The 16,008-nt window shown below is 42.7% G+C and overlaps 1 protein-coding gene across 1 annotated transcript in view; it reads right to left on the bottom strand.

Annotated features, from left to right (window-relative positions):
* Positions 1-16,008, bottom strand: part of FURIN (furin, paired basic amino acid cleaving enzyme) — a 311,683-nt gene that overhangs the window by 47,829 nt on the left and 247,846 nt on the right. Inside the window, exon 7 of the mRNA XM_069766153.1 lies at positions 5,461-5,549. Coding sequence (XP_069622254.1) covers positions 5,461-5,549 — 89 coding nt within the window. The remainder of the gene's footprint in view (positions 1-5,460; positions 5,550-16,008) is intronic.

Genomic DNA, 16,008 nt, shown 5'->3' with positions numbered 1-16,008 from the left:
GTACCCTGTTTTTCTAGCACTTCTAGTACTAGTTACCCAGGTCATATATGCATTGGTGAGCCATTTGTGTACCGGTTGGTTTCCCTCCTCCTTGCATGGAGGAATTGTTTTATAGTCTTTCATGCTTCTTTTTAATGTATGTTATTTGTCTGGTATTTATAAATAAAATTTTGTATATTCTCTTCTACTAAATTTGGTGTCAATATTCTCCTGTTTTTCGCTGGTGTAGTATGTTCATTATTAGGAGTGACACTCCCGTATATACGATTACATCTTCTATGTTAGGGAGAGCGTTTTTTTTCTTTGGTAGATTGTGACCATGCTCTCGGCCATTTATTATACTAAATGCTTTACGATTATCGTTGTTGCTTATATCTTATCTGTGTTTTTCACAGTATCCAATCCTAAGCATATGGATTTCCGCGCCCGAGATCAAACGTGGTTGTCTCGTTTAAATGATGTTTTTAAGGAGGATCCAACCGGTATTCCAGAATCATGTACCCGAGATTCTAAAGAACAAATTATTAAATTGAAAAGTCTTTTGCACAAGCGGACAAAGTTGTGGTGGAACAGGGCCTCTCTGGGACAATACCTCACACGAGGTTTAATCCCCAGGGGCCTCCGCATCCAAATTTTCCCATCGTTTGATGTGGAGGATGGTATTTTTAAAAAAGAATGGGAGGATTTAGCCACAAAATGCTCCCGTGGGTTTATAGAGCTACTAATGAAACTCGATGATGCCAAATTGGGGGAAATTGAGAAGGACATCGACAACATTCAGGGAAAAATCAAGAGTGATCTTACCCCGGATGCGTTAGAAAAATTGAACACTGATCTGGATAAAGACTTTTTAAAGTGGGAGCAGGAGATTGGGGCTCTTAAGGCCAAAAAATTACAGAGGGACAATCTAGATTATCAAGAAAATCGAGTATATAGATGGAAAGGAAAATGGGCCAATCGTCACCCCACCACACGATCCAGATCAGGTTCTATATCCTCCCTCTCATCAGCCGAAGGATCGAGTATAGCCTCAGGGGGTGGATATATTGAACAAGTAAAAACTAAGAACACACATTACCTGAGAAGCTACCAGGGCAATAAGAAACGTAAGCAGAAGCCCTCTCCTGAATATGAGCGCAAAGCTAAAAACAGCAATCTTGAGGTAATTAACCTGTCCTCGCTTCCCTTATCAGAAACGCAGTGCGATTTGTTGAAACTAGGCCTGAATTTTGTACCACGTAATGGCTTTAACTTTTTTACAGCCTTGAAGGATGTCCATCTTTTTTGTCGTAAATTAATCTTTAAGAAATTATACCATCAAACTGGCCCACAATTGGAAATCACTGAACAACAAGCTCTGGCGGACCTGGAAGATCTACTTAACGAGCAACAGCCTGAATATACAGGTACTATTCCACCTTCTATTACACCTAAATCTACGGCATTCCCTCCCTTGTCTGTATGTCCACCAGTCGACATCTTCTGTCGGCTGGTTACTGAGGATCTCAAGAAGATACCTCAGAAGATATATAATGATAATCTGACATATCGACAAAGGAAAGCCCTTAAAGAGTTGCAATCTATGGACACAGTGGTCTTTAAACCGGCAGACAAGGGAGGGAATGTCGTGGTGTGGCCTGTTGATAAATATGAAAAAGAAGCCTTCCGGCAGCTCAAAAATAAGGAGACGTACCGGGTGCTGCCCAGTAATCCTATGCAGGGGTTCCGCATAGAATTGGAATTGATTTTGACTAATGCCTACGAGTCAGGGATTATTCCCAAAAAATCTTTCGATGCACTTTCGCCTAAATATCCTAAGGTGGCTACATTCTATCTTTTACCAAAGGTGCACAAAGATGCTACTAATCCCCCTGGCCGACCCATAGTCTCTGGCATAGGAGGGTTGAGTGAAAATATTTGCAAATTTATTGACTTCCATCTCAAACCTTTGGTAGAGACACTCCCCTCCTATGTCAGAGACACAATGGACATGCTAACTAAGATTGATGGTATCACAGTGGACGATGGAATCTTATTAGTCACTATCGATATTGAGTCATTGTACACGTCGATTAGACATGCTGATGGACTCAGGGCGGCCCGCTTTTTCCTGAGGGAAACCAACTGGGATGGCCATTTTTCTGAGTTTATTTTGGATTTATTGGAATTTTCTTTAACACATATTTTTTCGTTTTTAAAGACCGTTTTTTTTTGCAAACGCAAGGTACCGCGATGGGCGCGGCCTGTGCGCCGTCGTACGCAAACCTGTTTCTCGGATTCTGGGAGAGGCAGGTTTTTCAGGGCGACGGGGCACAGGCCGCCGACCCAGTAATAGGCTGGTTTCGCTACATTGATGATATATTGATGTTTTGGGAGGGTAGCGAGGCCAGCCTATTAGACTTCATGCAACAACTTAATAATAATGAATTTAATTTGAAATTTACTTTTCAGTATCACACGAAACACGTTGATTTTTTAGATATTAGTCTGTGGGTCGGAGAGGATGGGGATCTGGAAACGGACTTATATAGAAAAGACACTTCTGTTAATTCTCTCCTACATGCCTCTTCGGCCCACAGCTATTCCGTGATTAAAGCCATCCCAGTTGGTCAGTACCTCAGGAACAGGCGGGTATGTTCCACAGATGCCCGCTTTGAGAAGCAGTCTACCATTCTTTCTGATAGGTTTAAGGCCAGGGGGTATAGCAACCGTTGCATTAAAACCGGATATAGGCGTGCACGGGCGATGAGAAGAAGTGAACTTCTCAGGCCATCTGAGAAGAGATCTATTCAAAATAATGACTATAGGCTTAGTTATATCTCAACTTCTAACTGCCAATGGGATAAAATCCGGGAGACCCTGCAGAGACACTGGCCAGTTTTGCGTAGTGATAGTGTGTTGGCGACTCATTTATCTGAGTCCCCAGTTATGATTCAAAAAAGAAGTAAGAACTTAAGGGACACGTTGGTGAACAGCCACTATGTGGCTAAACAGTCAAAAATCTTTAATTTGGGTGGTAACAAACGTGGGTGTTTCCCCTGCGGCTCATGCGTTGCATGCCCGAACATAACTAGATGTGGGACCTTCAAGTCATCTGATGGGAGCAGGAAATTTGTGATTAGAGATTATATTACGTGTAAAACATCATATGTGGTATATTATGCCACCTGTCCCTGCTCCCTCATATATGTAGGTCTCACATCTAGGGAACTTAAAATCCGGACACGGGAGCATGTTCGCGATATCCTAGCCGCTAGGGATGTACAAGATATATCGACCCTTAAGACCCTTCCCAGACACTTTCGAGAACGACACGGATGTAATCCCAAGGGATTGAGTATTAGGGGAATTGACCGCATTCACGGAGGTATTAGAGGCGGTGACCTCAAGCAGATTTTGGCCCAAAGGGAGTGTAGGTGGATTATTACCTTGGACACAGTAGTACCGAGGGGTCTCAATGAAATGGTATCCTTTGCCCCATTTTTGTGAGGTCATTCCTGTTCCCCACACCTTTGTTCGCGTGCAAATTTAGACTATAATGGCTCTATATGTATCATATCTCGGTATCATGACATGATTTTAATTGTGTCTTTTGTCTTTTCTTATATTTTAGTTCAGTTTTTTTATTTTACAATTTTTTTCATACAATATGCGTCTCTGGGTACTATCATCATTGGCTTTCGACCATCAAGACCGTTCAGGATGGATGAAGATTCAACTCACCGATATCCAGAAACCGTTATTTGTGACCCGGAGTTAGTGGAAAAGAATTCATGTGTGGGGGGTGTTCACATGTTTGAGTTATTAGATGTGTGATTGTAACATTCTTCTTACACTTATATGTAATATGTTGGTTTACGGCCAGTGCAACATATGATAGTATGTTTGTAAGTGTCCCTTTTCAGTGATGAGTATTTGTGCTATCATGTACAGGAATTCTCTGGGCACGTAGTTGTTATTGAGCTATATGCCAATATTGGGGACACTTCCCTTCATATGATATATCACAGTATGATACATTTGATTTTTTGGCGAAAATAAGGCTCCATATATATATCTGTACACGTATTATATACCTTTTTATTTCTTCTTTCTTCTTTGTCCGTAACGGTTTCTGGATGGATTTGGAGCGGTTTTTCAGTCTAGTATTTGGACTGGGTAGCGGAGATTCTGTGACCCCGATTTGCGCGGTGGGTATTTATATTTTGATATGGAGGTTATTATGACCTAATTATGACACTCACCTTAGTGCGAGTTGGGGTGTAACAGAATCTCCGCTACAATATGATGCCCGGCAATATAGTGATATCTAGGTCAGGGTCACGGATTAGTACGGTGTACTTGGGATGATGCTCCAGTTCATCCAGTTCTGGCTGTGTGCAGGCGCTGTCCTTATTACCATGGTGACACTTACGGCGTATTGGTAGGACGTGCGTTCTGTTTCAGACGCAGGCGCAGCACACATGGGAGGTCTCTCTTGAGGTCTTGGGTTTCCGGCGATGATGCACTTCCGGTTTTCCGGTGGGAATGGAGCGCGTGCGCTGTCCGGTCACTCCACACTGTGCTATCATGGTGGCGTCTGGTAAGTGCGGCGCGGATGGATACTGGTACCATGGGTGGATATTTCGCCCCCATGCGCGCCGCACTGTTTTGACGCTTATCGTGTCTGCACTTTTTTCACACGTGGAGGGATCTGTGAGTACATGCGCCAACTACTCCCAGGTGCTGACATCCTATAAAGGGCGCAGTATGAGCGAGACACAAATAAACACCTCCCCTTTGAGAAAGCCATTATTGCGAAACGCGCGTCAGGGGTAGTGGGAAGGCTGCACCAACGCTGACTTATGATGGGTAAGTGCTGATTACCATATTACTTGTTGGATTCAGGATTGTTTCAGGGATTAAGATTATATGAGGCCCGTTGAACACCAGGGGGATCTTTCCTCTTCATTTTCCTGTACCCTGTTTTTCTAGCACTTCTAGTACTAGTTACCCAGGTCATATATGCATTGGTGAGCCATTTGTGTACCGGTTGGTTTCCCTCCTCCTTGCATGGAGGAATTGTTTTATAGTCTTTCATGCTTCTTTTTAATGTATGTTATTTGTCTGGTATTTATAAATAAAATTTTGTATATTCTCTTCTACTAAATTTGGTGTCAATATTCTCCTGTTTTTCGCTGGTGTACTACGTTTTCCTTGCAGCTTTTTCTTCCTTCTTACAATCTTTATATATTGCACAGAATATGATGATAATGTGTGCAAAACTGTAAAGCGCTGCGGAATATGTTGGCGTTATATAAAAAGATTATTATTATATTGGTGCTGTAATGGAAAATGAATAACAGCAATGAAAGCAGATTCTGTAAGAATGTTTTCATTTGTACCCATACGTCTAAAAATTATCAGCAGCCAGTAATTTAGAACAAATTTTCCTTTATCATCTATACGGGCGTAAATTACCTCCAATATTGGCATTATAAGCTATTCCAACACCACATATGCCATTATTTGCCACTGCGGCCACTTCTCCAGCACAGCGTGTTCCATGCCTAGAAAGAAAAAAAAAAAAAAAAAACATGGGGATAATTTTAATACATTTTTATTTGTAGTACTCTGACATTTAATAAAAGCTAAAACTGAAATGGTTAATTCCTTGCAAAGTATTACTTTACAGAACTTTTCCATTTGAGCATAATCTCTTAAATAGGACAAGGCAAGGGATATTATTATAAGACATTATTATTATAAGACATTATTATTATAAGACATTGTTATTATAAGACATTATTACGTACACAAATGCAAACTCCTCCCGTTCAAAATGCAGACACAGGACACTATTATATACGGTGGTCATTTTTTTTTTTAGGCGTATGTTCTAAGGTTGCAGCCCGTAAAATAGTCTATATGTTCCAGGAACGGATGCGCTTTACAGCTACCTATGATGTTTAGCCATTTACAAATTTATAGTGACCCCTTCAGTCTGCGCCAGCTCCCACCCTGCTCCGGGGAGACAAGACGTAAGCCCCTGCCGCTATATTAGGACTTGTCTTTCACACCAAACTGAGACTAGGACAGATTCTTCAGCGGTGAATGAAGTGGAGCATTGTGCAGACAGGACATTAATCTTATTTGTCTGCTGCATCTTGCGCCATAGGCAGGATCCTCAGTTCTGAAAGGCAAACACTAAAAGTACATGGGCTTGGCAGAAGAACCTTTGGCGTACCAAAGGGCCACCCGTCTGTTTAACCCTTAACTGATGCTATGCCTTTATGTTGCCGTCAAAATTACATCCTTTAAAAAGGGAATCGATCACCAGGTTTTTGCTAACCCATCAGAGAGCATAATAATATAGGGGCAGAGACCAAGATTCCAGCGATGTTTCACTTACTGGGCGGCATGCTGTCATTTTGATAAAATCAGTATTTGATCTGCTGCAGATCTACCAGTTGTCTGAATGCTGTATAACCCCACACACCGCTGATTGGCAGATTTCTGTGCACACTGTGCATAGGCATAAAGTTGTCAATCAATGTTGGGGGCAGAGTTATACAAAACTAACAATGCTCGACTACCTGGCAGCAGGTTTAATAATCCTCTACAGATCAGCTCTTGCTGATAAAACAGTGATTTTATCACAATTACATTAAGAAGCCGAGAAAGTGAAACATCACTGGAATCAGGGTCTCTGCCCTTACATTATGCTGCTCTCAGACTAGGTGGCAAAAAGCCAGTGACAGATTCCCTTTAAGTGATTCCCAATCTAGTTGAAATCTTCATTAATGAAAGCAAAGTTATGTACGAAGCATAAATGTACGGTGTAACAGCTGCGCTTCCAGCATTCACCATAATACATCTGTTACACCAATCCTACAGACTCACACAAGGCTGGGTCACAGGACAAACCCTCCGTTACCAGCACAGACATCTCACAGAGGGCCGTTATCAGAGAGACGTAGAGCAAAGTCACACAACAGCAGGCTGTAAAATATACCACACCGCCATCACTTAGGGATGACACAAGTCAGCATTTTTAAGCCACAGCATAAAAAAGTCAAGTACTGTTAACGGCATATCCTAAGGGGCCGCAAACATAACAAGAACGCTGCCTACCCCACATAAAACTGCACAGCGCAGGTTTCTTCCAGCTCTCCAGAGTCTCATCTAGAGCTGCAAAATTCCTAGATGGTTATAGTTCGACAAATTTTACACGACAGTGTTCGGGAAACGCTATAAATAAATCTTTAAAGCAGAAGGTTTACCGCACGCACCAGGAAAAGAAAAAACACACTTGGTATTCCATATATCTCACAGACTGATGTACACAATATGGGGTTTATGTAAAGTACAGCACTTGTTCAATGTGTAGACACACAGCATTCGGCGAGACCCTCGGTTTCGGCTCTTTTATGCCATGATGCGCAAGGAATGCAGCAGACAAAGAGTTAAACTACAGATATCGGAGCTTACTAGCCACGTTAGAGCATGGCCGTGGTCCTATATTCTGGTCACCTGCACGATCTGCAAGGTGAGGATGTCACTTCCCGACAAACGTACTTGTCAGGACTTAAAGGGTTAAAAAGAAGACGTGTTAGGCTTAGAAATTAATAAAGAAGAATGTGCCGAATTCTAGGAGGATCCAAAGACTCAGACTAGTTTGCCATATTGGTAGCGCAGCCAGTCTGGGGTCGAGAGCCTTGTTCAGACCCAATTCTGCAATAAAATAACCTACAAAAGAGTTCTGATTAACACCCGGGCAAATGAAGGAGGGTTCTGTGGGGTCTTTAGGGTTGAGATAAGGAGCTATAAGGAACTATAGTGTCTTGTTATCTAAGGAAATCAAATACAAAGAAGAAAGAGGTTTAAGAGGGTCATTCTTGGTCTCTGGAAACGTCATACAATTCTCCAAACTGCTTTCTCTATAAATTCTTTGCAATTTTCTAGAGCTTTGCCTGAAGGCATTCAATAGGAACCTCCATGGTTTACCGCCAAGGGATAAAAACCGGTCCTGATCATATGATGATCACACAGGGGCAAAACTCATCTTCAGACTCCGCACTGATGACTCCTCACAATGACAAGAGTACTTGTGTGATCATCACATGAGGTTTATCCAGAGGATTACAACAAGTGATCAGTACAAAACACAGCTTGTCCTGAAAAAAAACAAAAACAAACAGGCACTCAAAGCTCTGTCAACAGAAAAAGGCTTCTCAGAATGCAGCTAAACATTTCTGGTTCTTTTTGTAAGCGTTGGTTTATGTGTGCAAAAGGAGTAAAAGATAGATGGTATGATAAATCATACAAAATAATAAAAAAGTAAAACAAAAGAAATCTGGAGATTGCCTGCTCCGTCACTCCCTTGACAAGTTAATAGGTTTCAGAATGTGACCAAAAAAAAAAATAAAAGGAAAAAAGAAAAAAAAGGATGCATTTTTTTTTTTTAAGGACAGCAGTATCCTCTCAAGGGGTTAATGCTAAAATCTGCATCTTCCAGATTCTTGTCAAGTCCTGCCTGGAGGAAATCCAGCAACAGAAATGTTGTACTTACCTAAGGGATCCTTTGCTAACCCTGCAAAGTTGTTAAAGGTCTTCTATGCCCTCAGGTGAATGTCAGATGTCACTGCTTGCTAACAAGGTGGCAATAACTTAGCAGTCAGATGTAGTCCTGAGGATCGCACACAATCTCAGAGCTATTAGGAAAATGAGGACGGACTATGTGGCCCTGTAATAAAGGCCCTACACTGAGGAAGGGGCAATGGTGGAGATAGCAACATTTCCAATGCTCTCCATGACCTAAATGGAGCAAGGAGAATTATCAATGTTTGATCTTCTTTCACTTTTCCCAATAATTACCAATTACCAATATGTCTAATTTACGACTCCTGGCCCGTCAGATGATCCAGTAGTTGAGAGAAATTTTCACTTTTTTCTTCTTCATAAAATCGTTCACTTTTTCCTTGTCACATAGATCTATGAAATGGCTGTGACACAGATCACCTTTGTAGCTAGAGGGCTTTTTTTTCCGTCCTAGAAACACTCGCTGCTGATTAGGTTTCAGTGGAAATGCACCTTTATTCAGAAACCAGCTAGAAATGTTTGAGAGGCAGAATTGCCACATAATAGGCGCCATCCAGGATTAAAATTGCCACATTTAGGAAACAGGAATTTTACACTGAATTTTACAAAATATAGGAACATTGAGAAATTATTCTAAACTAGATGGCAGCCCGATTCTAAAGAATCGGGAGTCTAGAATCCATATATACCGTATATACTCGAGTATAAGCCGACCCGAGTATAAGCCGACCCCCCTAATTTTGCCACAAAAAACTGGGAAAACTTATTGACTCGAGTATAAGCCTAGGGTGGAAATGCAGCATTTACCGGTGAATTTCAAAAATAAAAATAGATCATTATTTCCCCATAGCTGTGCCATATAGTGCTCTGCACCGTTCATATTTCCCCATAGCTGTGCCCCATATAGTGCTCTGCACCGTTCACTGTGCCCCCTAGCTGTGCCATATACAGTGCTCTGCACCGTTCACTGTGCCCCATAGCTGTGCCATATACGGTGCTCTGCACCGTTCATTGTGCCCCCTAGCTGTGCCATATACGGTGCTCTGCACCGTTCACTGTGCCCCATTGCTGTGCCATATACGGTGCTCTGCACCGTTCATTGTGCCCCCTAGCTGTGCCATATACGGTGCTCTGCACCGTTCACTGTGCCCCATTGCTGTGCCATATACAGTGCTCTGCACCGTTCACTGTGCCCCCTAGCTGTGCCTTATACGGTGCTCTGCACCGTTCATTGTGCCCCCTAGCTGTGCCTTATACGGTGCTCTGCACCGTTCACTGTGCCCCATAGATGCTCCACATTAATCTGTGCTGCCGCTGCTACTGCTGCAATAAAAAAAAAAAAACACATACTCACCTCCCTTGATTGCAGCTCCCAGCGTCTCGTTCCGGCGCCTCCATCTTCCCGGCGTCTCTGCTCTGACTGATCAGGCAGAGGGCGCCGCGCACACTATATGCGTCATCGCGCCCTCTGCCTGATCAGTCAGAGAGCGCAGACGCCGGGAAGATGGAGGCGCCGGCCGGGAAGATGGATCGGCGCCCGGCGGCTGGAACGAGGACAGGTGAATATAACATACTCACCTAGTCCTGGCGATCCTCGCGCTGTCCCCTCCTGTCTTCGGCGCTGCAGCTTCTTTCTCTATCAGCGGTCACCGGCACCGCTAATTAGAGAAATGAATAAGCGGCTCCGCCCCTATGGGAGGTGGAGCCGCTTATTCATTTCTGTAATGAGCGGTCCCACGTGACCGCTGAAGAGAGGAAGAAGCTGCAGCGCCGAAGCCCGTGGGACGGCAGGGACAGCGCGAGGATCGCTGGGACTAGGTAAGTATACCCCAGCGCCCTCAGCCCCTCACCTGCCGACCCCACCGCTACCGTGACTCGAGTATAAGCCGAGGGGGGCACTTTCAGCCCTAAAATTTGGGCTGAAAATCTCGGCTTATACTCGAGTATATACGGTACTTTATTTATTCAAATGTAAAAATAATACAATTAATAAATAATAGTAAGAAAGAACAAAAAATGGCTGCACTCACCAGCTCTTGACAATTCTTGTTATTTAAGGTACAGTTACACAGGATCCATGAACATGCGTATGAGGGGAGGGATGAAAGACATCAGACGACAACTTTGCGTGTTGTGGCAAATGCCACAACAACGGTTCTTTGCTTAAGAACAATGTCAGGTAGTAGGAAAATACCCAGTTAATAATAGGCAATAGTTCTTTGCAGGAATGCAGATATTAATAAATAGGCAGTTTATATTGCAGAGAAATTGCTGGGCAATAATGGACAATGTCCTTATGTGGCAAATAATAGAGCAATATACCCAATGTGGCAAAGAAGAGGTTAATAAACGACAGTCTCTCAGTATAACAGTCAGTGAATAATAGGCAGTATATGGAGAAAACACCAAACAAAAGTTCAAAATTGGTGTGAAAATGTCACTGAACCACTTCACAACTAAATATATATAGTTTTGGTAAATGGTATTATCATTTTTTTGACGAAATTCGGCAGGAGCTTGAAGAGCAACGTCACTGGGCCCGCCTCCACGCAGTAGAAACTTGCTGTGAGGTAAAAATTCAAAAATCACACCAAAATGGCGGGCGGAGTGTGTCACAGTACGGCACGTTTCTGATTGGTCGCTCGCAGCAGGCGGCAACCAATCAGACACTGGACACTGTTGACGTCACTTATCTCCGGACATTAGCTCCGGACAGGAAGTTGGCACAAATTGCAGGAAGTAGTATTCTAGGCAATTATATATTAGATGAGTTGCTTCATAAAGAAATGGGATGAGAAAAATTCCTTCCTTCAACAGCAGGAACTGGAATTAATTAGTTTTGAAGAGGAAGAGAATCGCTTAGTATGGAAAACTCTTTCCAACATTTGAATGGTTTTTGATTTGTTGGGAGGAATGGCACGGAATTCAACTTTGAAACCAGTCGTAAAACATTATTAGAAGCCATCTCGTTCAAAGACAAAAATAGTTCCCCAATTTTCTAGGAAAAAAAAAAAATTGCAGAGGATTCAATGTCCTCCAATGTGATGTTTGATTTTCCACCTTTAAAAGGTCACCCATAATCTGTACAAATCCATTGCCAAAATAGATTTAAATAATTTTGAAGGGGGAAATAAAAATAAACTAAGGTAATGTGGTTGCATAAGTGTGAACACGCTCTTATAATTTGGAATGTGGTTGTCTTCAGAATTAGACAATCACTTACAGTCATGGCCAAATGTATTGACACCCCTGCAAATCTGTCAGATAAAACTCATTTTCTTCCTGAAAATGATTGCAAACACAAATTCTTTGTTATTATCTTCATTTAATTTGTCTTAAATGAAAAAAAAAAAAACACAAAAAGAATGGTCCTAAAGCCAAATTGGATATAATTCCACACCAAACATAAAAAGGGGGTGGACAAATGTATTGGCACTGTTCGAAAAATCATGTGATGCTTCTCTAATTTGTGTAATTAACAGATTTCAACGCAAGATTGTGCGGATGTTGGATAAAGAACCTCGACTAACATCCAAACAAGTTCAAGCTGCCCTGCAGTCCGAGGGTACAACAGTGTCAACTCGTACTATCAGTCGGCGTCTGAATGAAAGGGACTGTGTGGTAGGAGACCCAGGAAGACCCCACTTCTTACCCCGAGACATAAAAAAAGCCAGGCTGGAGATTGCCAAAACTTACCTGAAAAAGCCTATAACATTTTGGAAGAATGTTCTCTGGTCAGATGAGACAAAAGTAGAGCTTTTTGGGCAAAGGCATCAACATATAGGAGAAAAAAAAGAGGCATTCAAAGAAAAGAACACGGTCCCTACAGTCAAACATGGCAGAGGTTCCCTGATGTTTTGGGGTTGCTTTGCTGCCACTTGACTGCTTAACCGTGTGCATGGCATTACGAAGTCTGAAGACTACCAACAAATTTTGCAGCATAATGTAGGGCCCAGTGTGAGAAAGCTGGGTCTCCCACAGAGGTCATGGGTCTTCCAGCAGGACAATGACCCAAAACACACTTTAAAAAGCACTAGAAAATGGTTTGAGAGAAAGCACTGGAGACTTCTAAGGTGGCCAGCAATGAGTCCAGACCTGAATCCCATAGAACACCTGTGGAGAGATCTAAAAATGGCAGTTTGGAGAAGGCACCCTTCAAATATCAGGGACCTGGAGCAGTTTGCCAAAGAAGAATGGTCTAAAATTCCAGCAGAGCTTTGTAAGAAACTCATTGATGGTTTCCGGAAGCGGTTGGTTGCAGTTATTTTGGGTAAAGGTTGTGGAACCAAGTATTAGGCTGAGGGTGCCAATACTTTTGTCTGGCCCATTTTTGGAGTTTTGTGTGAAATGATCAACGTTTTGCTTTTTGCTTCATTCTCTTTTGTGTCTTTTCATTTAAGACAAATTAAAAGAAGATAATACCAGAGAATTTGTGTTTGCAATCATTTTCAGGAAGAAAATGAGCATTATCTGACAGAATTGCAGGGGTGTCAATACTTTTGGCCATGACTGTATAATCTCACGTTAAATAGTAGTCAGTAGACGGCTCCCATCATTGGCAATGATTCTGATTAACCCCATATAAAGTTTAGTTGTTCTAGTAGGATTTTCCTCACATATTCTGAATTGCATTTTACAGCAAAATCCATGGTCCGTAAACTGCTAACACCACATCAAAAGGATCTCATTGTTGAAAGTTATCAGCCTGGAGAACAGTAGAATTTTTTTTCTTCCAAGGAATTAGATATACTGTACCAAGGAAAACTATTAAGAGGGTCATCAAGAAGTGGCCTAATTTTGGCACAACAGTGACATTACTTACAACTGGACATCGCTCAAAAGTTGCTAAAAAGACAGCAAGAAAATTGGTCTGGGAGGCCGCCAAAAGGCCTTCAGCAACATTAAAGCTGCAGGAAACTCTGGCAAGTACCGTACTGGTTCTATACTGCATGTGACAACCATCTCAGCTATCTTCATATGACTGGCGTGTGGGGCAGGGTGGCAAGATGGAAGACTTTACTTACAAAGAAAACCATCCGTTACCAACAACGTTGTGCAAAAACCTACATCAAGTCTGTCAAAAGCATGTGGCAAAATGTGTTAAGGTTTGACAAGACCAAAGTTGAACTTCTTGGTTAAAATTACAAAAAGTGTGCTCGGTGCAAAGCCAACATTGCACATCACCAAAAGAACACCGAACCGACATTGAAGCATGGTGGGAGCAGCAATGTACTTTAGAGCAGTTTTACTCAGCACCTGGAACTGGAGCTTTAGTCAAAGTATACAGAATTATGAACAGTCGCAAATATCAGTCAATTTTGAAACATATCCTTCAGGCCTCTGCTAAAAAGTTAAAGCAGAAGAAAAACTTCACCATTCAGCATAACAATGACCTTAAACTGACCTCCAAAGGAACAAAAGAATGGCTTTGCCAGTAGAAGATCAAACTTTCAATTGGCCCAATCAGACCCCAGAATCTGAATCTAATTGAAAATCTATGGAAAATCTGAAGAAGGCGCTGTACACAGAAGAAGTCCTTATAATCTGACAGATTAGGAGCATTATTGCAAGGAAGAACGTCCAAAGAATGGTACAGATCATGGTTGGGATCATATATAGAAAAAAAAATTGAAATGGTTCTTCTTAGTATGGATATTTCAGACTTGCCAAAAACAAACATTTTAACAGGAATGTGTCGACTTTTCATATCCACTGTACAAACACTATAAAACAGCACTATGTAAATATTCTATACATGAATTCCAGTATTGCAACGCATGTAAATATGTAAGATTCTTTGCACCTATTCGGGCACATTATATGAGCCCATCTGCCACTGTTCTGGGACTCCAATTTACAGACTCACCTCGGTATGTGCCTTGGTAGGAAAGAAAAGGATTCAGCTAAAATTTGATTTTGTTAAAACAATCTTAACAAATGATGGATATGACGCACTATATTGGGTATGTAATGTGCAAGTACGCTCTGGCTCCAATACAAGTGTGTATACATGAACATTATGCAACACCACTCGGATTTGCTATATACCGTATTTTTCCGACCATAAGACGCACTTTTTTTCCTCCAAATTTGGGAGGAAAGTGTGGGTGCGTCTTATGGTACGGATGTAGCATGTGGGGAGGGGGGCAGCAGTGAGTGGGATCGCACTGTTATCCCACTTCAGGATGTCCCCGCTGCCCAGAATCAGCGCTGGAGAAACCATGTGCTCCCGATGATTAAGTGCAGTGAATATTCATTAGCGGCTCCCCGCCTACCTATCAGCTGAGCAGTGAGCCAGGAGCAGCAAATGCTTAAAGGGAACCTGTCACCTGAATTTGGCGGGACCAGTTTTGGGTCATATGGGCGGAGTTTTCAGGTGTTTGATTCACCCTTTCCTTACCCGCTGGCTGCATGCTGGCCGAAATATTGGATTGAAGTTCATTCTCTGTCCTCCGTAGTACACGCCTGCGCAAGGTAATCTTGCTTTGCGCAGGCGTGTACTACGGAGGACAGAGAATGAACTTCAATCCAATATTTCGGCCAGCATGCAGCCAGCGGGTAAGGAAAGGGTGAATCAAACACCTGAAAACTCCGCCCATATGACCCAAAACTGGTCCCGCCAAATTCAGGTGACAGGTTCCCTTTAAGCAGGGACACACATGGCTTCTCCAGCGCTGATTCCTGCAGCAGCTGGGCAGGTCTGTGTGTCTGGGGGAGAGGAGGCAGCAGCAGGGGCCAAGGGAGAGAGGAGATGGCTGCATACCTGCCTGCCATGCCTGGGCTGGACGCTGAGTTCTGTGCAGGAGGACCTGTGATGATGTCAGGAGTGGGCGGGCTGGAGCATCACATGGCACCTCAGAGCCCTCCCTCTTCCTGACATCATCACAGGTCCTTCAGGCTCTCCAGTCTCCACTAGAATCTGCAGCTTCCTCATAACCTGTGCTGTGGAAAGGAAAGCAGTCATGGGATGCTCCAGCTTTAACCTCACCACAGTGTGGCTGGCTGCCACATTTAAGAGGTTAGTCTTTACAAAACACAATAAAGCACTCTGCCACTCCTTTGGTGAACTATAACTCCCAGCATGTCATAGGATCTGCAGGACATGCTGGGAGTTATAGTTCTCCCATGGGATTTTAAAGCAGCACTCCAGTGTTATTTTGCAGTGCTGGAGTGGTGCTTTAAATATAAGCCCTGTGCCCCCATTCTTATACTCACCCTCCAGCATCTTCATATAGTACTGTACAGACACCACACTGGTCCCGCAGCTTCCAACATAATAACATACTATTATATATAACTAGATTGTGGCCCGATTCTAACGCATCGGGTATTCTAGAATATGCATGTCCCCGTATTATATGGACAATGATGATTCCAGAATTCGCGGCAGATTGTGCCCGTCGCTGATTGGTCGAGGCAACCTTTATG

The sequence above is a fragment of the Ranitomeya imitator genome, chromosome 4 (genome assembly GCF_032444005.1).
Source record: "Ranitomeya imitator isolate aRanImi1 chromosome 4, aRanImi1.pri, whole genome shotgun sequence".
NCBI classification, from domain to species: domain Eukaryota; kingdom Metazoa; phylum Chordata; class Amphibia; order Anura; family Dendrobatidae; genus Ranitomeya; species Ranitomeya imitator.
This window is presented reverse-complemented; position numbering and strand designations above follow the sequence as displayed.